This window comes from Python bivittatus, unplaced genomic scaffold (assembly GCF_059951505.1).
Source record: "Python bivittatus isolate LINGU-HERP-01145 unplaced genomic scaffold, Pbiv_v1 ctg000840_np1212, whole genome shotgun sequence".
NCBI lineage: Eukaryota > Metazoa > Chordata > Lepidosauria > Squamata > Pythonidae > Python > Python bivittatus.
Window position 1 is genome coordinate 3,610,531 of NW_028277113.1, and position 24,485 is coordinate 3,635,015.

Below are 24,485 nucleotides of genomic sequence, written 5' to 3' on the forward strand. Positions count from 1 at the left end.
TATTGGACACCATCTCTCTATAACTAGTGTGCAAAATGTACTGGCGTATATCAGCAGCCTTGGTGCCAACATAATGCAAAAATAGCCTATAATATCAAGCTGTATATCTGTGTACATATTGCCAAGGCTGGGAATAAATAACCAAGAAGATAAATAATTACCAAAACAGGGAAAGCTGCATTAGACTTTTGATACTGGATAGAGTGAAGTATTTTGGCTGGTATAAATCCTGCCTTCATAAAGCCAGACAAAAGCATCAGTTTAGTAACTCTTCAGCAAACACTATTTTTATGCTCATAGTTGTGCTTCTTGCTTTCTTGTTAATGAGGTATTTGTTATGCATTCATTAGTTTGTATTCTATCATCCAGACCCATCCATATTTTATTTTTATCATCGAAATAGAAGTGGCACACTAGGGACTTATTTGCTTAAAAGTCTACACTGAGTACTCAAGGATGCATCAATTTACTCATCTTAAACTGAAATTATACCCAGGATGCATGCCTAGCAAAACAAAAATACCAAACTTTTATTCATCATTATAGCTTCTCTTCCCTGAAATAAAATGTCTAAGTAACAATTAGATCATGTTAATCTGAGGTCAGATATAGCCGATCCTCATCATTTTGCTCCTGCTTATTGTAGCTGGTTAGAAGCTACAGTACAATACATCTTGATCAGAAGATAGAAACAGCAACAAAACTATTTTAAGATGTTACAAATATATTGAGCAATGTATCTGAATGGATACTAATCTCAGAAATAGAAAAATACTCTCTCAGCCTCAAATTCATTTAAAACAGCACACAGTCAAGACGTTAAATCTGTGATAATCAATAACTTTAAGTGAGAGGTAATTCTCTCCAAATTCACACTGACATTAAATTGTTTATACATTTATGGATTCTATGAGCTTTTATCACCCTAAATCCAGCCTGAAATGCTTCTTATGATCAATCTATCAATGATGGCAAATACAGAGCTACCACTGAATGGAAGAGACAATCTATCCATGTTTTCCTTTCTTTTCTCTCAACATGTCTTGTCATTTGTCCTCTGATGCAACATTCTAAGATGTTTATGTTTACAATAGGCAAGTCAGAGTGGGAGGCAGTAATGGAGAAAAGGGGCAATAAAATGCATACATGCAATAGGGTTATCCTTTGAAAATAAAACTGCATGTCAAAAAAAAAATCCAAACAAAAAAGTAGAGAGGGGCACAAAAATCTGATATTTTGAATAGCAGATCCATGGCTATCTAGTTCGGCTTTTTCTCTTGTGCTATCACAAGTTAGTTGTTACCAAGGGGTAATGTTTCCTGAGGAATGGAAAGCTTATGTTCCTTCAGATCAGGGAAAGACAACCTGAGTCCCTGTCACCTTAACCCCTTTCCTTTTTCTGGCCCTAAAACCCTTCAGGACATAACACCAAAATTCACCAGTGAATTTATAACATTAGTTGATGCTCTGCCATTGTTTGAGAAAATCAGAATACATAATATGCAATACATGGCTTAAATCTCTGATAGATGTAATCCTTTTATTTTTTATTATTATTCTTTTAAAAAATTCCACCCCAAAGGATTAAACACAGCTGAAAATTCCATCCCTCCAATTTTGTTACTTGGTTACTGCACTTGGTTACTGGTTAAAAAAGAAAAACAAAGTCTCACTCAGTCCATAAAAAGATGAGCTGCTTCTGCTGTAGTTATTGTTAGACTGCCACTCCCATCATCTCAGACCATTGACATTCAAGTGTGGGCAGATGGAATCATATAACATTTGGAGATGATGGATCCTCATTCTTGTTTGGAGGGGATTTTATTGTTCTTTGAGGAAAAGAGCAATATTACGATGCCTGTATGTATACTTTAAGATGTACAATTAGATCTTACTGAAATCAAGTATTTTTCAAAATTTTATCAGACCATGCAGTTTCCCTGTGACAGATCTAATATGTGTAAGAATACAATGAAACAGACTAAAGCGAATCTCAGACTGCAAGGAAGGCAATGGCTTGTAGTAATATGGCACAATGTGACCATTGCCCCCTTCCTCACTCACTAGAATCCAATTCCTAGCTTCTATGTAACATTTTTCCTTATGGGTGTAGAGTCTATATGGGGAAGGGGCAAACATACCCATGTTTTCTATACAATAGATCATGACTACATTCACTATTTGCATGTGCAAACAATGATGCAAACTGATGAAGGTAAAGTATTCATCTATTTTTCATTTCTTGCTCGGGGAGATTAAATACATCTAAAATGCTCCAAAAGGGCTAGATGTATATGCATGTGAATGCATACGTACATATATACACATAGCTGGAATGAGAAACTGGGAAGTGCCTTTCAATTTCATCAAATTATTCAGTTATGCAAATTATTTAATATATTCTATTGAGTTGTCATTTTACACAGCTGATATCCTTCCTATAACACTGGTATACACAGATATGCTTGCTACATCTCAAAATTCAATGAAATTATTCACATGCTAAGAAAGCAGTTATAGCTAATATTTTTTTCCCACTCGTGTTAAATGAATAAACTTGCACATAAGAACTACCCTATATATTGACGTATAACACACACTTTTCCCCCTAAAATTTGGGGCTGAAATCCTAGCTGTGTGTTATATGCCAATATTCAAGCGGCAGGGCTGGGAGAGTGGAACCTTCATTTGAGCCAGGGCTGAAACCGGGGCAGCTCCGCAGAGCAGGAGGTGAGCACCGGTTTTTGCTCACTCACCCACTGCTCCCCTCCTGCTCTGCGGAGCTCAGGCACAAGTGCTGGGGAGCGCCGGTTTTCTTCGTTCAAAGAGGTGCTTTTTTCTTTCATATTATGTATTTACCTTATAAGTGGTATAAATATTAACAAACAAAAAGTTCAGAGCTCCCTTTATTTTGCTTCCAAGTCATTTATTTTAAATTTAAGTTTTTTTACTCAAACTTCCCTCTTAAAATTAAGGTGCATGTTACATGCCTGTGCGTGTTCTACACAAATAAATGCAGTAATACAGTACTCTCATGTCAAATATTCAAGATTATTTAGCACAACAGCAAAAATCACAAATGACAAGAGATCAAAAGGCAAAGCAAGCGTTCTGTCTGTTATCTAATTAGTGTTATAGAAACAAATGTATATTCTTTTTGAACAAATAATTTGGGGTATCTCCACAAAACCAACATTCTGAAGGCAAGCTATTTTTTTTAAAGAGAACTGCAAGGGCTATGATAAAGAAATTATTGTCCTCAAGGCAAAGTCACACACACAGACATTCATTTTCATGTGTTGTTTCTTTTTGGCAAACAAGATTTCCAGGTTTTTAAAATAAGAATCCTAGCAGCACTACTCTAATGTGATAGAAGGATGGGTGAACTTATGAACAATAATACTCTTTTCACAAAATGCTTTCTAAAATATATGGATTAACTCCTTGCCCACTCCATTAATTACTATATCACATCAAAAATGCACAATATATAATATTTATCCAAAAATGTAAGCTATGTACTGAGTGAACTATCTCAGTGAGAAAAGTAGTCATTTGAAGTTGAATCAATATCAAAATATAATAGACTTGTTATTTATAAGATAGAAATATAAATTGTGCAGAAGATAAACTTGATGTTCATACATAAACATGCTCCAAGAACAACTCTGAACATTAAACATGTTGTTAGCAGCTTTGATCTATGAGGTACCAAATATTGGAAGTCTATTTAATTACTTTTAATCAAATAAAACACAATCTTATACATGTCTATTCCGAAGAAAGCTCTATTGACTTAACTGGAGTCTCCTCCAAGATAAATGAGTACCCAGTTGGTGTATCAAATGATGTAAGGCTGAATTATTAGAATTTGTTTCTCTTTGCTAAGCATTCAGAATTGCCCATCTTGGAAAAACATCCTTCAAACGTTATTTGAAATTATTAGCATATAATTGTAGGTGAATTCTGAGCTACTGAAAACCAAGGTAATCATTATATATAACCGATATGACTTCCAAAAGTATGATTTCATAAAATTATGCAACAGCAATAATCACAACAAATTTTAACAACACAGTGATAAGAGTGAAGAAGGGTTGCTTGTTTTTTAATAACAGGGAAATCTGTGATAAAAAATTAAAGTAAAATCCCCTTTGACTCAACTTTGACTTCTGGCAACTTTAAGGACGTGACCATGGACTTTTCTTCATAACAGTATGGAAATGATTTGACATTACGTTCTTTGAGAATATACTGCACATTTCACCTTCCCAGTCAAATCTATAGGTTGAGGATTTCCTGGTGATTTTTCAACCAAGTCCTAACCAGACCTGTCTTAGCTTTTTGAAATCAGTCAGGATCAGTTAGGTGCTGTAAACTAGTTGGACATATTTGGAGTATAGATACATATTTAGGCATCCCTGGTCAATTCATACATTTCAACTAATCCCTAAATGTACTATTCACATAGGGATTCATTGACACATATAATGCCTTTTTCTTTCTTTTCCTTCCTTCCTTCCTTCCTTCCTTCCTTCCTTCCTTCCTTCCTTCCTTCCTTCCTTCCTTCATTTTTTTTTTTTTTGCATGCAACTGCCTACAACCTAATTCATTTTAGTTGAAACCCTACACTGTCCTATCTGTGAATAAGCATTGCTAAACACAGAATCAAGTCTCAGTAAACTTGTATAGCATTGTCTTGTTGTAGGACTATCTTATGTTCACTTGGAAGTAACTCCCACTGAAAGCAATAAAGGTTTTCTTCTGAATAGACAGGTAAAGGTTTTCACTGTTAGCAGAGCATTTTAGAAGATTAAGCATTTACCTTTCCCACGTACTGGGGTTCGGAGCCCATGTATTCTTCCAGCACAAAGAACTGATTCCAGACCCAGCCTCTCTTGACCCGTATGATGGGTATCCTCCTTTCTGGGTTGGTGACAACATTTCCCCTTGATTCAGCTTTTGAAATCTGTTGTGGTTGTGAATGAAGTGACATTAAGACACATCCATTGAACAGGACCCAGAGAAGCAGGGATAAGCAGTTCCTTGTAAGCATTGGCAATGGTTTCTCTACCGCAAGTATTTAAAAACTCCAATGTTGAATGCTGAGCTGAAGAATCCAGGTTTGAGGCTGTCTGTGGGCCTTTACTTAGCTTTGGGAATTTTTGTTTTTTCTATTTCCAAAACGCTAACGCAGACATTAATTCTTCTGGTGACAAGGTTTCTGCTGCATAAAATTCCATCTAAAGGGACCTATAAAAGAGATTTATATGGAAACATGAAATTATACAAAATTACACTGAAGTATTCATCCAAACTGTCTCACACCTACTTAGCTTCTACAGACAATGAATAAGATGGAAACAAAAAAATGAGAGCTCAAAGTGTTATTGGTATTTTATGCTGTAGCACTGATTCACAACCAAATATAGTAAACTAATACTAGCAGTACCTCATTCTGCTTCTGCTTTGTATTATTTTAGTGTCTGCCTAAAAAGGAGAATGCTGTCTGCCCTTTATGGCCCAGTTATAAAATAAAGCCATTACACCCCAGAGAATTTAGTTCTTATTTACTTAGGATTCACACGGGAAAAAGAAGAAAAACAAAATAAAAATTGAGAGCAAGGCTAGACCCATCTCACTGGCCTGGTTATGTTATGTTAGACAGAAAACTTGCAACCACTTTCTCCCTTCTCAACTATATTACAACAAGGTTGAACTCAGTTCATTGTCTACTCATTCAAGATTACAAAATCAATACTCAGTCTACAAATAGTTTATTTGTAAGGGTCTGCAGAACTTGGTCTGTCATTCATAGAACACATTTACAACATTCCCAAGATGAAAGACCCCCCTCCCATCACCAAATACAAGCACTATCTACTTTGTAGAAATAAAGAGACTCAAATTATGAACAGATTACTGGTTACAAGACAGGGGTCAAGCAATTCCATATACAGATATGGATGAAGTCACGTCAAGTTAAGCATGGGTATTACGTTTTATAACAATATACACTAAGCAATTTCTTATCTCTACTGTACAATGTGCCCAGTTGTACTATGTGTTGCTGTGCTCTGCCCATAATGGGGCTTAACTCTAATTAAGCAAACACAAACATCTCTATTTCCCCAGTTACCTGCATTTTGCAACAAATGTATGTCTACTGGACTTTTTAAAAGCAAAGATATGCTGGGATGACTTTGACCATTGTTTTCACACATGTGAGCTTTGTAGACTAGAACTTTGGAACTGGATGAGACAACGCACAAACTTCAAAAGGGCCAATTCTGTTGAAGTTCTCTTTCCTCAAAATTGGTAACAAAAGAAACAAAATTCACTATCTCAGTTTTGCTCCCCCATCTAACCAGAAGCTACCGATAATGCAGAGCAGGAAATACATACAGGTAGCCTGTCTCAGACAGTGACCATTCAGTTACAACAGTGATGAAAAATTTGCAACTAATGCCTGCATTTATGACCTTCACAGCATCTGTCTTTCAGTCATGTGTTCACCATTACAGTCAGTATGCTTTGTCCTATGCCTGACCCTCCCTCCCCTTTTTTTTTTACCTTCTTGCAGAGTAGAGAGATTGCCTAAACAAGCTATTTCTTCCTGAGCTGCTTTTCACTGCAGCACAGCACATCCCTAAAAAGTGCTAATCTCAAGTTAACAAGCTCAGCTGTGACCTTAATTAGTTGATTAGAACCCTCCCACCTCACTGCTACTGCCTGAAATTGACCAACCCTAATCAGTTTCACACTAAAGGCTTATGTTTGCCTCTTAAGCAGCTCATGGCTCACAGCAGCCAGGGTGCTAAGCAAACAGCTAGCATTAGCACATTCCTTACTATGGGTATTCCCCACTGTATGCCTGCTTAGTCTTTTTTAATCCCTTCCTCTCCAATGAATGTAAATGCAAACATTAATTGTCTTCTTGTTAATTATCCCAAAGTGCAGGGGAGTGAGGAAAAAAGGGCTATAAGATTTGCCCTTTTATCCAGCTTTTTCATGAGTCAGGTTCTGGAACCTTCCCTGCCATTTGGGCTCACCTGCTGTTTGGAATCATATCCTTCTGAGGCTGTAAAGCAAAGGAAAGCTGAAGGAAAATTGTAAGCACAGTTGTGGTCACATGATTTTTCACTTAGTGACTGCTTTGTTTAATGACTGAGTTGCCGATCCCAATTGTGATCGCTAAACAAGGACTACCTATATGATAATTTATTTTTATCTATTTATTTATTGTATCCTATAATACAGTCCTTCCAAAGCCTGTCATCCAGATATGTTTAGTTTCAACTTCTAGAATTTCTAGCCAGCACAGTCTGAATATTCTGGAAGTTGAGATACAACCCATGCTTTAACATAGAAGCCTGCTGTAGCATAACATTTTCTCATAACTATTTATTTATTTAACATGATATTATAAAACTTTATGTGCTGAAGTCTCTGAATAGTTTATACTAAAGTTCATGCGGAAAAGGGGGAAGCACCTCTACCTTCAGTTCCAAAGAATTTTCGCAGGAAAATTCAAAGGAGCCTGGTCAGCTATTTTTGTTGCATGGTGCAATGTACTGTATGGTACAGAACCATACTGAACTCACCCTGACTCCACAAAAACGTTATTCTGGAAGAACAAACAAACTAACAAAAAAAGACATGCCAGAGTTTGAAAAGCTGCTATTGCTTCTGTAGCTGACACAAAATAATCTGGGTATGCACTTGTAGGCATGAAGAATTCACCTCAGAATATTTGCAGCATCATGAAGATTGGGGGCCATTCAGATGACTGACAACTGAATTATCTGAGTTGATTCCAATTTAAAAAAAAATGGTTCATATCAAAGTGAATGTTATATTTCTGCAGCCCATTCAGTAAATGTCTCTGTATTTGTGTCATCAAATTTATGCCAAAGTTATTAAAACCACAATAAAAGTCCTGGCCTGATGCCTGGAAGCTGTCAAGGCCTAGATGAGAAAAAACAGGCTTAGATTCAACTATAACAAGATGGAGTGGCTATCAATTCAGAAATCTATTGATTCCAGGATTGCATAATGTTTGACTCTTAACTGGTCTGTGCCCCTATAAACAAAGGAGGTCCATAACTTAAGGGTCCTTCTGGACTCTCAGTTCCTCTAGAACAACAGATAGAAGCTGTAACCATGAAGGATTTGCACAGCTCCAGCTGGTGTGGCCATACCTGAAAAAAGTACTAAGGATGGTTACACATGTTCATCTCACAACTCATTGTTGTAACTCACATTACATCGGACTGCCTTTGAGGACCACCTGGAAATTTCAGCTACTTACTGGGCAGTCCCGGTACAGTCATGCCATGTCAATGCTGCAGGAGCTGCATTGGATACTGGTGTGTTTCTGAGTACAATTCAAGAGGCGGATCACTACTAATAAACCCCTAGGTATCTTGAGGCCTGGATATTAAAGAGGCTGCCTTTCCCAGGTGGTATCTGCCACCCAACCCAAACACTCAAAGAGCATTTGCTGAAGGTCTCTCCTATTCTGACATACAGTGACTCAATGGCGGGCATTCTCTTTGGGCGCTTTGGAACCCTTGCTATGAGGCAACTGTAGCCCCTAATCTCACAGCCTTCTGATAAATAGTGAAGTTGATTTTATATAGCCATCAGCAAGAGAATGGTTGAGTTTACTGATTGTGTTGTATTGCTATTGTTATTGTTCTTATATATTATGGATACTACTTTGCTTTTACATTTTATATTTTTTAATAGTGCCCAGATTCCCTTGCAATTGAAATAAAAAAAAAATAAAGCTATCATATCAAAGTGAATGTTCAATCAATCCCCGAAGTATTTATTATTATAGAAGGGAAATATCCATGTATAATTTTGAGCAAGTAAGCCTCTCCCAGTTTCTTTCTTACTTTACATCTTACCAAAATCCCAAAGGCTCAAAGTAGGCAAAGTGAATTCTCCAAAAACACATAATTCACACACTGGCTGCCTGGCATGACAATGGGTTTGTGGCGTTCCCTTTTGAGAAACGCACAGGGAAAGCAAAATTAACTCTCAAATAGATGCCAGATGCTGCTTCTAGGATGGCTTGGGCCCTTGGAGCAAGGATGGAGATGATTTATTTGTTTCCTATGATATCATCCGGCCCATCCTGGGAGGAGATAGTTCCCAATTTTCTTCCTCACTATATTCAGGATTTCCAAGGTAACACCTGGATTTGGAAGAAACTCAGGCCCAGGAAATCAATGCAATTGAAGTAATAAAGGATTTAAAATGCATATTCCACCTTGACCAAATTATACCCTGGAATGTTGAAAGAAAAATCCTAAAGATTTGAAAAAACTATACAATCGAATATAGGACACTAACCTTGCTACTAACTAACAAGAAATTGTTAGTGATCCCTCTGTAGATAAAACATAGCCATCCAAATATCAGAAAGAATGTTATGATATTTTTTTTTTTTTTACTTTCTGAAATTTAGTGGATTTTGTAGATGTGAAGAGTGAGGAAAGAAAAAAATGGGAAACATTTACCTTCTGCTTTTTCTGCCCCTTCATATATGTAGGATCATATATTTTAATGTTAGACCACCACCCACTGGCAATTTCTCCCACATAAGATCAATTGTACTGAATGGGAATTGCGCAAGGTACAACCACTTTGTTGCAGAGTTCTCACAGGAAAACATCTTGACGCTTACAGTTCACTAAGTACATGATGAGTAACACACATGCTAATTGTCAGGAAAATGTGTGCTTTCTAGCTACGGTTTGTAATTAGATATTTTGAGTATTTTTCACATGTATGACTTTCTAAATAATTGTAGCTACTCAGTACATTGATAACATTAAAAGGGTATAATTAAATATTTCTATTACTAAGGACAAATAGAATGAATTTCACTTAATTTGGAGCTTTAATTAATGATTGTGGCAGACCCAGAAAGTTTTAGCTCTTTCAGGGTGGCATAAAGTTTTTACTGTTTTTGTTACAGAAACTAGTAGTACAGCAGAACACACAAAGATAAGCGCAGCATATTATTAAAAACCAGACAGGCCCAGGAACTCATATGAGACGAAAATACAAAAAGGAGAGAAGCTGAGTTCAGCAAGAGGTTAAATAAATACCTTTGACTGTAGAAGATAATGCCATATAACTTTGATATGAGATATAAGTGTGTCAGTCATCCTACTATATAGACATTCACTGATGTAGCTACCTAAGTTTAGACTACAGCAGAAGCAACATTTGGCCAACCATGTTTGGGTTCAGAAGCTAAGCAGGATCAATCCAGGCTACTACTGAGACTACCAGACAATACCAGGGCTATAAGCTAAAACTAGGAGAAGGCAACGGCAAACCATTTCATTATTGCGGCCCAGGAAATTGAATCCTTGTAGCCAGGAAGTAGTCATCAAAAGTCAAGCTTGACTTGAGAGTGTCTTCACATTTATGTTAATGAGGATATGGATACATAATGCATTAAGTGAGTCATTGGCTATATTGCTGTACGGAGCCCTAGAATTCGGCCCCAAAGTCCTCCCTGGCAAAACCAGTGCAGCTGTTTAAAACACAGCTTATTGGAGAAGTGTATGTAGAGGACGTTGTGTCAAATAAAGCATGCAGAGACACACTGCAGGAAGGGACTCTGTATGGGACATTCATTATCAAGGAAATGGAAAACAGTTTATTTTCCATTGGATAGTTATGCAATATATCAGGATCTCCTCTCCCAACATAATCACATTTTTTTATGTAGAAGGAAAAAATACAATTATTCCATATATATATATATATATATATATATATATATATATATATTCCCCTTTCTCCCATTATAATTGCCCCTTTTGTGTATATAATCTTCCCCTTCTGCCTCTAAATATTTACAGGGCTTTAGAGAAGGGGATACATGCCATATACAACCCTGAGGCCACAGGCTCTTACCTCAGCTTGAAGATCTTTCTTCTCCAATTTGTTACAGATCAGAAACAATTTCTTTAGAAAACAATGACTCTAGTGATCTGTCTAATATTAGGAAACATCTATTTTGGGTGAAGCATTTTGTGGACTTGAATCACTTCATTGGATGCACACTGCCTACTCCTCAGATGGCGGAATATATCCCCCAGTTCTTAGAGAAGAGAAAGCTGTCAAAGCTTTAGATTAGATGGCAATGAATTGGAAACAGCATGACAATTCAATCAGCACTTCAATGCATGCAAGTTTCGATTAGTGATCATTCCCAACAGTATTTTGAGAAGGACACAATGTTGTTAACTGTTGCAGAACATACCATGAAGAGTTCTGTGGTGTCTGTCATGGAATATACTTTGTTACTCTATTAATTATGGGATATCTGATTGCATATGCATCCAGAGAAGTGGCCTGGGGTCCATGAAAGCTTAAGTCATAAGAGATTTCATGTCTTTAAGGTGCATCAGGATACTTTGCTTTCAAAAGAACCATAACTGAGGCTGCTAACTCATCTGGTCAAACAGAGATCAAAAGAGAGAATGGGTTTTCTACTGTTGTGTTTCCTAGGCAACCAAACAAAACAGGTCACTGGTTCCCAAGCATTCCTCATTAAGATATTAGCCAAGCTCTCCTACAGTGTTTAAGTTGTTTTGCCTGGTACAAAAAAGATAGGTAAAAATGCTCTTAGCAAAGAAAGTCACGTGTGATAAAGTCTCTAAAATATTGCTGCCCGAAGTATGGACGAAATTTTGCAAATTTGGGATAGAATTAACTTGCGCTACCAGAACTGAGAGAAAGCAGGAAGAGAGTAATGTAAGAAAAAGGAGGGTGGAGTAAAAATTCAAAATGCAATCAAAACCACACAGCATGACATACAAAGAGAGTAGTAGACATATGACTTATAAGGGTGAAAAGTTATCAGCATAATAATGCTATCATCCTGCAGAAGAATTCAGAACAGAAGAGGGGGCTTGAAAGAATTGGCCAGAATCCAGGGAACTGTAAGAATCAAGTTGAGAAAAAAAGTGATCTTGCATTTGACAATGCAGATGACATCCAGAGACAAATGTGGGAACAGGCCACTGGATTAATTTCTCAGGAACGAAAAGTCTACGGGAAAGATCCTGATCTGCACACCATGGCTTGCAGAATACTAACTGGCAGTGACACTGAGATCAGGGTTATCAGCTTTAGGCTCCAAAAACCTGGATGGCTTGGTTGCTCTCTAGCAATTGTCTTTGTAGCCCAGCCATGATAATCCGGCTGAGATGGAGTCATGGGCACCTGCAAGGGGCATAAATGAGGGCATATGGGAGATGGCATAATCATCCAGTTCCATGACTTATGTACTCGTGCCAGACATCCTGATGCAAGTACTCATTTGTGGGATTAAGTTGTTGTGTAAATGCCATCATTTTGGTGTCATTGTAGTTTGCTGGGAATGGCACTATGGTGATACCTGTCCTGTGATTTTTTTTCTCTTCTGTGGTATCAGAGACCCCAAAGCTAATATGTTTTATGTTGGCATTCTCCAGGCATTAACCTATCTCCCCATTTGCTCCTTGTTTTTGTTTTTATTTTGTTTCTATTCTTTTTACCTGGCTTTTAATCTGTTTTTTTTATGTTGCTTTTAGCATATATTGTTTTATTGCTGTAAACTGCTCTGGGAATTTTTAAAATAAGAAGCACTAATCTTTTAATAAATAAATACAATTTAATTTTTAAAAATCAGTGCAGGCAAAAGAAAAGAATCCAGGTAAGTGGGGGTGAATTTATTACCCTTTTTTCTGCTAGCCTACACTTCTATGCTGGCCTTAGAAGGAGGAAGTGCAATGGGCTGCTGGAGGAAGGATGAGCGACTTCATTTCTTCCTTTGGTTTATTATTCGCTAGAAGTATTTTTCCAGTGTTGGATATAGAGTTCCCCCTCTTGTATAGATAGTGTGGAAATATAGATTATTAGCCTTTTAGCTTGTTAGTTTGAAAATGAAGGTACTTATTTAGTGGCCTAATTTATAAGGCAATAATAAAAGGATATAAAAAGCATGCTTTCACGTCCCTGGAAAGACAAAATAATAAATCTTAAATTATTATAAAAGGTAGGAGACCAACGGCTTTTGCACAGAGATGAGATTCTCCTGATCTATTTATTTTCTTTCATTTCTTCTATTTTTAAAAGTAAGAATACATTTTCTTTTTGGAAGAACTCCAAAAGTCCATTAAAAAACTTTTGAACAATAAAAAGCAAAACCCATAGCTTCTATTTTTCTTCTGAAACCCAACCATTGAAAAAGACAAAGCTTCACAAGTAGTTCATGGATCTGGCAGCACACTAGAACTCATACATTGACTGTGCATATAGAAAGGAAATATACATTCAGGACCTCATGTGTAGCAATCAGCACCTTGAATTAACCCCCAGATTAATAGGAACTTTAATGATACCAGCATAATTTGCAATGTTAATAATGCCCGGGCATAATTAGATTATATGTATGCTATATGTGTATGCATATTATATGTATAATTATATCAGTGTCACATGCTCTATTCAACCAATCCTTATCACTCAATTTACACAGTTTGATATTGGATGATTATTTGGGATATGTAAGCAGATCTCATTTTGTTCCTAGAAGGGGCCAAAAGAAAGAGAGGGGAGGAGGTGTAGAGGGGAAAAAAATAGCAGAGGAGAAAAAAAGGAAAGACAACACATACAGTAGAAAATGAAAGATGAATAAAAGGTGTTTTTTCTCCAAGCTTTCCCTACTGAGTTCTCCTTACAAGAAGTAAAGTAATGATACCTATAATTTCTGGACTCTTTTAAGGCAGGCCCATATTTCACTATTAGTCCCTGTTTTAACTGTGTCTTGTGTTCAAGTACTCCTGAATTCTAACACAGCTAGAATAATTCAGATTCTTATGATGCCAGAAAAACTCAGTGGTTGGGTGCTTTTTGTTTTTTTGTTAGGGGGTGTGTAATTATGTTTTAAGTGTGTTTTAAGTGCTTTTCTTTAAGTAGAGGTTTGTTTGTTTTTAATGTTATTATTAGCTTTCTTGAGTACTAGAAACTCCAACAAATACTTGTCTGCCTGCAGTTGGAGGGATTCGGTTTACATGGATGGGAGCTGTAGTTTAATGTCCTTCTACCTGAACTTACACTTCAAATGTTACCAACATGGGAATGAATTACTCTCCAGTGGAACTGCTATATCTGTGAAACATGACTGGCAGTGCCATACTAGCCTCTGATGAGGTATTCCTGGTAGATCTATTTTGTGAGGGAGGATTTCAAAACTGAACAGCCTTTAAGAAAACTGTGAACCAAAACAGATCATGACTAGAATAGCTACAATGAAATATTATCCCAGCAAAGCAAAATATATAAGCAACTTCCTGCAGCTGGGGAAACCTGAACAGTTTGCTGAAGTAAACGCATAACTTCTGATGGCATTTAGAAGCCTATATACTAATCTTTTGCAATAAGTCCAACAAACGTAGTATGCAAGTATTTACTGTATTTTCAACATAGAGTAGATCTTGGAAAATCCTATCACATCATCAAATCAAGCCCTACTAAATTAATGAGAGTTGCAAAGAAACAATGGTTTTGCAAGGCTGTTTAGAAGGTAATTAGTGGCTGAAGCTGTTTGGGTGGCTTGACCAGGGAGACAAGAAGGTCCTACAGTGTAGCTCAAAATAAATGTAAGGCAAATTTACTGCTTCAGATCTTTAGGAACTGAAAAAGAAATGAAAGAACTCTGATAAAATTAGTGAATTTTCTAGAGCAGAGAACAGCAGTTACATGTTTAAGCTGCCACTTACAGAAAAGCAATTTATAAGATCTCTGATCCAGCAAATGTAGTCTCTAGGAGTTTTCAGAATTGTAATTTAGTTTCCATAACAAAATGCTGGAAAATTAAAGTACATTTTTCTTTGGGTCAGTTGCAGTTAAATACGTAGGAAAGAGCATTTGGCTGAAAAACACAAAGAGCAAGGAGTCTCAAAGAATCTTTAGATGAGGTTGTTTTACTCAAGTTTTGTTTCCATGGCATAATTCCTAGTAGATTATTTCTGTCTATATAAATACCTTACATAGATATTTGTACTGAAAACTTGAATATGGATGTTTGAAACTTTGAATCTAAACTACAGTTATAAATGTACTTATATATGCTCCCAAGGTCTCTTGTTAAAAAGTAAAAACCAACTCTGATGTGCTTATTGTTGTTTTGTTTGATGTTGGTTTCTTATTATATTTTTCCTAACATAGTGTTGATCCACTGTGTGTTTTAAAATATACAACAAAAATTCCTATAATTAATGGTTTTTTTATGGAATGCATTTTTATGAACTGATATGCCATATGTCTTCTGGGCTGCATTAAAATACAAACCTACTGCATAGCCTTAGAATATTGCAACCTGCTTTATCATTCTTTATCAAATGTTCTTAAGCTTGTTGATGTCACTGTGTGGACAAAGTGATTGCTTGTGGAAGTCCTGGAAGTATCTTAAGGATAGAGTTTTCTTTCACAGGATGCCCATGTCCTTGGACTTCTTAATACAACAGCTTAAGATCCCTAATTCCAGTCATCGTGGAAACCTTCCAAAATGCTAAAGCTAGTGTCAGGCGGTATACTGGGATACTATGCTACAACTGGAATATTTAAAAGAAGTTGCAGCTACCAGTTAAGCATACTTTTAAAAGTGATCTTTATTTCAGAGGTGACTCTTTCAGTTTTAATGAAGATGGTCAAGAATTATGTTAAAGTGCCATTTGTTATTTTTGTTCTGTGTTACATCAGTGTTGGCAAACTGCAGGCATCTTATTTCAGAAGTACAGCTTTGTGAAGGAAATCTGAATCACGTTGCCAGGGTTTTAGAGTTCTTTTTCTTCTGTAATAAACTGCAAGCATACAGTTGGGTAGATGGGGCTTATCGGTGTCAGGAACTGAGAATGGCTGTCCAGGAAGCCATTTTTCATTCAGCCTAACTAGATACAAGAGAGGGAAGAATCTAAGCCCGAAGAAAACCGGGTCTAGCATTCTAAAGAGCCTATTAACTTGACATAATTAGAATATTTCCAATTGTCACTGAACCATGCCTTCCAACAGATAAATGTACAAGGCTTCTGAAATGAAAGTATCTGTTTTAAGCTGCTGTCCATCTTTCTAATTTAGTCTATATTCAGTGACTCATTAATTGCTGATCAGGCTGCCATGTACTTGGATAAAATAACTTTCAAATAAAATCATAAGCACTTAAAGTTTTTCAACTAACTAACAAAATGACAATTATCATTCTAGAAAGGACAGAGACAGGACCTGGCTGCTAGAAGATCCCAGGATGGCTGCTGCTGCTGTTGTTGTTGCTGTTGTTATTACTATTACTACTACTACAAATACAATACAATACAAATACAAAATACTTTAATGACCAAGTATAAAATATATACAAGGAATTTGTCTTCGGTGACGAACAGCAAGATCAACGGTGCATTTGGATAGCAACAGAAAAATAATAAACAGTAACAATAACACTGCCCAGTAAAATAACTGTTACTACTTTGTTGTGCAAAGGTGCTTTGCACACTTAAGACAATCTTTCCTATTTCTCCAATGCTTATAAATCAGATTTAGTCATGAAATGTCAGCATGCTTTAAAAAAAAAAGTTACACTAACTCCCTCGGTAAGATGAGGCAAGAATTCTGTTTGACCTACATGATTATGAACTCTCAAATGTCCCTAATGTGTACTCTGCATATTTCCCAGGTTCATGACTAATGAGTTGAGCAATTTTACAACAGATGCTGAGTTGGCTTTTAACACTCAAGAACAAATTTGGGTGCTACTTCACAGAAAGATTCATGCAATATATTTCATTTCTGAAGTCAGTGTTGTTATATGAAGATGGTACTTACACAGAAGGATTTTCTAGGTCTAGCCCTGTGATTTCTGGCAGGGGGAAAAAAAATCTCAACTTGAATGCAGGGTGGAGTGTGAACAAGATGACATATTAGACCTGGACATCGTTAATTCAAGAATGTCTTTTTGCATACTTAATATTATTTTGACTGGTTATTCACTCCATTCCTACAAAATGACTAGTGCTGGAAAAAGTGAGGTTGGCTATATTTTTGCCACCTTACCTGCAGAGAAGTGAGGCCCTGTCAGTTTACAGAAGAAACATTTCTTTCTAGTAATTAAAAACTGCCATTCCAAAGACCATGCTAGACAGCGTTTCTACTCCTACAGCTGGTAGCATTCTATGTTGGCTGCTGAGTGAATAAGGGAAACAGATATTGTTCAAGGAAAAAAAAAGGGAGTGTAATAAAGACAGGGACCAGATAGAGGAAACAAGGCTAAGGAACACAGCAGCATCAGTTACAACAATTGCTTAGCAGTTTCAACATTAGGCCAAATTGGATTTGGCTATGTATGGAAGAGACCTTGATTAAGACTGTTGTTCTATCTGCCTTAGTTGCCTCAACTCTGCCACTGCCAGAAGTGTTACAACTGGTTGAAGGAATTATTTGGGTAAGAAGTGCCCTTCCTGAACATCATATCTTTGATTCAACCAGGGCAGCTGGATGGCATAATTTCTTAGGCCAGAAGCAAGCCTTAGAACAGTAATAAAAATAATAATTGACCCTAGGGAATTGTTATATGCCATGGGGAAGATGAGGATTCCCTTATTAGTAGGTTTTAGATATAGAGAGATATTGTGTTATGAAATTAACAGGAAGATTGGTGGAAAAAATAATCAGGCAACTGTTCTCTTTTCTGGCTGGTTTGGGGCCTTCTGATGTTGAAGGTCCAGAATTCAATCTCTCTCATTTATTATTTAACTGTAGAGGATGGGCCACTATAATGACTACTATTCCCATCTTTAATTCCTCAACTCCACAATCAGCCCAGAATTACACTTTTGAAAACATTTTAATACTGAATTTCAGAAGTGCAATCTTGGGATGCTGAGATAGTAACGTATAGAGTGCTCAGGAGTGTATAGAGGCCATGAACAGCCCATCCTGGCTATAGGGATTCTAGTTCTCTCTCTACACTTTCTGTTCACTGAGTTGAGTTGAGCAATCAGGTGGGATTAGAAATTGTGCTGGTGGTCTTTCTGTATGGTGGGGGTGGTCTCAGATTTGGTGCTGGACTCTTAGATGATCATCCTGGAGGATTTCAACAGATACCAAGCCCTTGATACTGGAGCTGCACAGGACTTCATGGCCTCTTTGTCAACCTTGAGGCTGTTGCAACATGTAATTGGCCTAAAAAATATGACAGGACACTCTCCGGGTGGTGGTGGTCTGAAGATAGGGGATTTAACATCTTGTCAGTGAGATAATTTCCTACTGAGGTTTAGACTTTCAGCAACTGCTCCCCTCTGCAACAGAGGGAACTTATTAAACAGATTTGCATTGGAGACAAATGACGTCTGATAGACTCTAAAGAGCTTTGTGGGAGGTACTTCTGTCAATGAATTGATTGCTTGGAGAGGAATGTGGAGATGTCAGCTTTGCAGACCTCAGGCAGCTCCATGATATATGCCAGAGCTGAGGTCTATGAAGCAAATGATATAACACCTAGAATGCAGCTGGGGAAAAAAATGTGCTGAATCTGATCGGACACATCCGGTCTTTTTACATCTAATAGGGAAGAGATCTCCAGCTGGATCCAGGAAGATGCAAATTCTAACTGAGAATGAGGCCTTCTGAAAGAGGTCTTCTATATGATCAAATTGTACTTGGGGAAAAGGAAAAAACAAACAAACAATGTAGTCATTGAGAGTCAAGCATAACTTGTAAGTGCTTTTATCTTTTTTATTACTCTTAATATTGCTGTGCTATTCCTTATTTTTACCATTTGCGTTGGCCTCTCTGTTTGCTTTAATTGTGTCTTAATGTAGGGTTACTAGATATTTGGACAGCCAAAGGAAGACAGACAATTGGAAAGAAGGACAAATTCAGGAAAAGGAGCTCACATTGACCATTTAACTTTCTTGGCATCTGCAACAAAAATTACAGTGAAAAACTGGAAAAAAAAAAAGTACTACATATACTACTTTTTCTGCTATCAGAAAGACTGGTTTTTCAATCACTGGAATTTGCTAGAATTGGTTAGGAGGCAAAAGCCTTCAGTGGTAACTGATTAAAGTCTTGTCAATTTCAGGTAGCAGTGCATGCCACAGGGGGCTCTAATCAACTAATTAAAGTCACAGAGCTGAGCTTGTTAACCTGTAGTTAGTACTTACAGGTGGTCCTCCTTTAACAATCACTTGTTCAGCAACTGTTGAAACTTATGATAGTGCTGAATGAGTTGTAGTTACAATCAGTCCTTGGAATTCCAGTCGTGACAGCATCCCTGCAATCACATGATTGTGATCCAGCTGCTTGACACCTTGCTTGCAATTACAGTGTTGCAGTGAGCCACAGTCATGTGACTGCAATTTCCAACATTCCTTGCCCATTCCTCACAAGCAAAGTCAATGGGAAAGCCAGCAGAAAGTTGGAAGTCATGGTCATGTGAGGTCCTTGCTTAACAACCTGTGCAGTCCTTGCTTAATGATGGTAACCTGGACTGCTGGCACTGCTGTTGCTAAGCGGTGCAGTCACATGACATCATGCTTTATGACCATGTCACTTAGCAATGGCAACTCCAGTCCCAGCTGCTATAGTTAACCAAGAACTACCTGTATTAGGGATGCACTGTGCCATGGAGAAAAGCTGCTCAGGAAGAGATAGCTTGAGTTACTCAAAAAGCTGGACAATATTTGATTTTAAGACTATACCTGCCAGATGGAGGACATGAAGACAAAAAGGAGGACATGTCCTCTTTTGGCCAGACATCTGGTAACCCTAGTCTTACACTGTTTTTATATTGTCCTCTATATTTCCTTTTTTTTACAGCATAGGTTAACTGAATCTGCACTGCTCAGAGACCTCCTGTTTTTGGTCAGTGTAAAAGTGCAGCTAATGCAGCAGGACTCTGAGCATAAAGGGATTGGTATAAGTGAAAGGGTCTTATTCCTGTCAATTCTTCTGTAGGGATGAGATTCTGTCCAACTAAGAGTAGTTCTGTGGTTAAGGATCAAGAGGTCATATTATCAGAAGAAATATACAGCATGAAAACAGCAAATGAGTGGTGCAGTATAGTGATAAAAGCCCCATGTTGTTTTGTATGTGTATTGTGCACATACAAAAAAAGTGGAGTCTGAGTCACAATGCCAAGCCTACCATCTTGCAGATTCTGACACCTACCTTCCCCCATGGGCACTGCACCTTTGGATGAACCAAAATTCTTATTTATATATCTCATTTGATTAAAAAAAAAGTTGGATTAAAGAATCCTACTTCCTACTAATTCCTAAAGATTTAATTTAATAATCAGGTGTGATCAATTCAGGCATGGAAGCAAGCAACTACAAGGGAAAAACAATGTAAGTGAAACACATTCACATCGTACTTTACAGGAGGAATTTTTACCCAACTCCAACAGGGTATTTTATTTTAGTCTAGTTTGAAAACTGAAATTAAATATTATTTGGCATAGCACTGGTTACAGATAAAATATGGTTATTTATTTTACTATAATGTTGTCTGAAACTCAATAAATGCAGCTGAAATCAATAGATTTAATACAATACTTATTGTTCAGCCTTTGACAATAAGCATAAATTTGTCTACTCATTGAAGCCTGACAGCATGCGGTTTAGATACAAAATCAATGATACATTTGTAAAGTTAAGCTTTCCTGAAGCTATCCATTGACATAGTCCTTGATGAAATAGTATCTCTGCAAAATTCACCAACAATGAATGGCACCATACTGAGAGATTATACCATTATGAACAGCAGATTGCCTAGACAGGCCCTGACCAGTAAATGCACTACAAAGATTCTATTCTTAAAAATAAATACATTGAAGCATAAAAGGAATGGACAAAAGAAATCTCCACCAAGGGATGTAGATTAAATTTATAAAAAGTAGCATGATGTATATACAAAAAACCATATTTTGCAGCTGAACAACACATATAGAGAAATCAAATGGAACAGAGCTTGTGAAATGGTACTTGCAATTAACATATACTGTAATATATGTAGAATTTATATTATTCTATGTTTCTGTTTCTGTTCCCTTAATTCATTGTGAATTTTAGCCTGATATAGATAGAAACCTCTAAGTATAGAATATTCCTCTATATATCAGAAGTCAAATCTTTCTCCCTGTTTTTATGTTTTTTAAAAAAACATTCTGTATCTCTTATATTAGGAGGGGGGGGGAAAGCAACAACCCTAAATTGAAACCAGTCTTTTTATTATTATTATTATTATTATTATTATTATTATTATTATTATTATTATTTTCAGGGCTTGTTTATATGTGAAAAATATACGTTTACATATTATTGATTTGTCCCTCAGAATTTTGGGTAGTTGCAAAGTCAACTATATGAATGTCACTTCATTAAAAAAAAAAAAAATCAGAAAGCTATATGTATCCAAACAAATTAATATGCAAGAGAGGAGGTTAGATTAGAAGCTCAATTAAATTAAACCACAGATACTCAATCTGCAGGTCATACACAGTCCCCAACCCCAGGATCAGGTGCAGCCTCCAAGAAGGTCAGGTAAAACCCCCTCCCCCCAATCTCCCATGATTCTATTGCCAAGGAATTCCCTGCTTCTTTCTGCCAATTCCCTGTGTCTCTACAGCCCTAGTCCTGTCCCTCCAACTGAAGCAATTCATGTGTCTTGGACCCACTGCAGCTTGCTCTTATTTCCCCCTACCACAATGGTCTTCCTTCTCCACATGAAGCCAGCCAAACCTGGTTGCTGGTGCCTTTTACCCTCCTCATTTGTTTGTTCTTATATCATGCTTTCCTTCCCTTCCAAATATCCCCATTCTGTGTACCCTCAGATGTGCTGTCAATTCAGGATGCCTGTAATTATGTGATGAGTTAATAGAAAACAGAGAGTGATTTTAATGGATGGGATAAAATTAATGGTGTGATAGGGAGATCCTGTTTTATAAAAGTATATGCAAGGGAGATGATGAAAAAAATCTTCATACTAATCTGTAATGTAGTTTACTTGGTTTTGGCTCAGTGTGCTGTACAACTCTGTCACTGTGTTTTGCAAGCTATGGTTTATGGCTTAGCATATTGTGTAAGCCTATCCAACTGTGGCTTATTCAACAAACAATGGTTAAACTAACATGGTTTAATGTGTGATGTGATTCTAGTCTATGTGGTTATTTTTTTTTTAGGGAGCAGGAATATTTTGACAAAGATGTTGAATGTTGATTATGTTAGAATGTGAGAGGTTAGCACTCAGGGAATGAATTTGTAGGAATAACAAAAATCATGAATTTGTTATCAAATTAATATTCTGAACATTGTCTGGAAATCTGTTTCTTCCTTGACTGAATCTAAATGACTCTGCCAATTTGCTCTTAGGCATGAATAGATTTCTCCTGTCTTGTTCCATTATTGATCCTGAAGTTTACTTTCTATTGTTTTCTATTACTCCCTATTTCAAATTTAAGCACATGGAATTGTAAATTTGCTTTTTGAAATTGAAACATTTATTAAAGCAGCTGAGTGCTTGTCTCATGTTACTTATATGTGCCTACACACTATAAAAGCACACACAGAAAAAGCAACTTTGAGTGGTGGTAAACCTGTTGTTTGATGCCATTTTACCATTGTGTATAAGCAGATGTACTTAATAAAAAGACTACCCTTGATGCACACAATCCTTGTATAATTCTGTAAAAAAAAAAAAAGCAATGGAATATTCTTGCTCTATTGATTCTTCTTCAGAAATTGGACCTGGAAGTTTAAAATCCAGTTATTATACAGATATAACTCTAGGTCTCTAAAGAGTTTGGAGAAGTCTATAATGCTGGGAAAGGTGGAAAGAAAGCGATCAGAGGATGACTGCAGCCAGGTAGATGGACTCAATTACAGTGGTAATGAGTACATCACTGGAGGACCTGAAAGACCAGGTTGGGGACAGATCATCATGGAGAAAATCTATGTATGTGGTTGCTAAGAGCTGACACCAATTTGATAGCATATAATGAATCAACCAATTATTCTAGGCCTTGTATTTTTCTGTCATTTTCCATTCCCTTTGTTTCACTCAGTTTTGTTATAAATAATAAGAACTTCCTATCACAGTCCTACTAATATCCAATATTTACGTTTGTTATGTAGAGTGCAGCTATAAACACAGTTCATGCCAAAAAATACACACCAGCGGTAAAGAGATTTAAAGAATGCAATGTCCTTATCTTGTTCTCCAAAGAAATCCAGCCAGAAAAAATATAATATATCTTTCTGTTTATTGAGAAAAGTAAAAAACTACATAAAATACAAGTTTCATGCAAAAGCATAGAAAAAAATCACTTCTTCTCATATATGTGGCATCCAAGACTTATACACTACACAAATTTAACAAAGTCTCTAGCCACAAACTCTCAGAGAAGAGGTACACTACTTAGTTATTAGTTATTACTACATAACTCATAAAACAGATTACATGGTGGCTAAAATTCAGCTGGGCATGTAATCCTCCCGTTTTATTATCACCCCTTGAGTAACTAGCATACAGACGCCAATAGGGAGCAGTAAATAGCAGGATAGGTGCAAACTAATAATAATAACAGCAGCTGAGCCTTCTTTGTTAGCCATAACAATACGTTTGAAGTTAGCGAGATGCACTTCTTCCCATGAGAAAGTCCTAACAATGTTTTCACTGAAACTGCCAACATGTACTGTAATTATTTTTAAGGAAAAGGAGGAGGAGGAGAATGATGTTCAGCTATCAGAATTTCAGTCAAATGACAGCAACCAGCAAGCAGTCAGTCCAGCAACAGGAACAGAAGGTTATTGCAAACTCTACATTAAACTTCAAGCCTTTGCCTTGAAGTTTAGGAGGCTTCAAAGCAAAGGAGAAGAGGAACAATCAAACCCACTTTGATTGTTCCTCTTCTTCTTTCTTTCAAAGATTTCTTAAATTACAAGGCATAATTCTGATACTGAAATTTGGAAAGATTCCCCAAAGGCTGCTGAAGAGAATGATTAATAGTACTTGGTAAATAATATAAATTCCTGGCTAGAAAAAGAGTTCTGCACGAAATGTAAAGTGCTTGTAGAGAAAAGAGGATAAAGTTCTATCACAGCAGCTAGAAGGGAGTCACTTTGATGTATGATACAATATGGATTTTGAAAAATATCTTCTAATTCTGTCACCAGATCAAAGCAGAGATATGCCAATAGATGATTTATCTCAGCTGTTCGAGAAAATTGACTGAATCCTGTTGATTCCCCTGAATATGTTTGTTTCTGGACACAATAGATTATGTCACTTTTGTACCCATTTACTGAAATAACTTTCTTTGAGGGGAAGCTATTGGAATGAATTGCTTTTGATATTCCTTTCTACATTTCATTGAATGCTACGCACACACATACCCACATAGTAGCACGTTGAGA

General features: G+C 36.8%; 1 protein-coding gene across 1 annotated transcript in view; it reads right to left on the reverse strand.

Annotated features, from left to right (window-relative positions):
* CDH12 (cadherin 12) overlaps positions 1 to 24,485 on the reverse strand; it is a 303,004-nt gene that overhangs the window by 174,636 nt on the left and 103,883 nt on the right. The window contains exon 2 of the mRNA XM_088130662.1: positions 4,826 to 5,253. Coding sequence (XP_087986788.1) covers positions 4,826 to 5,056 — 231 coding nt within the window. The 5' untranslated portion in view covers positions 5,057 to 5,253. The remainder of the gene's footprint in view (positions 1 to 4,825; positions 5,254 to 24,485) is intronic.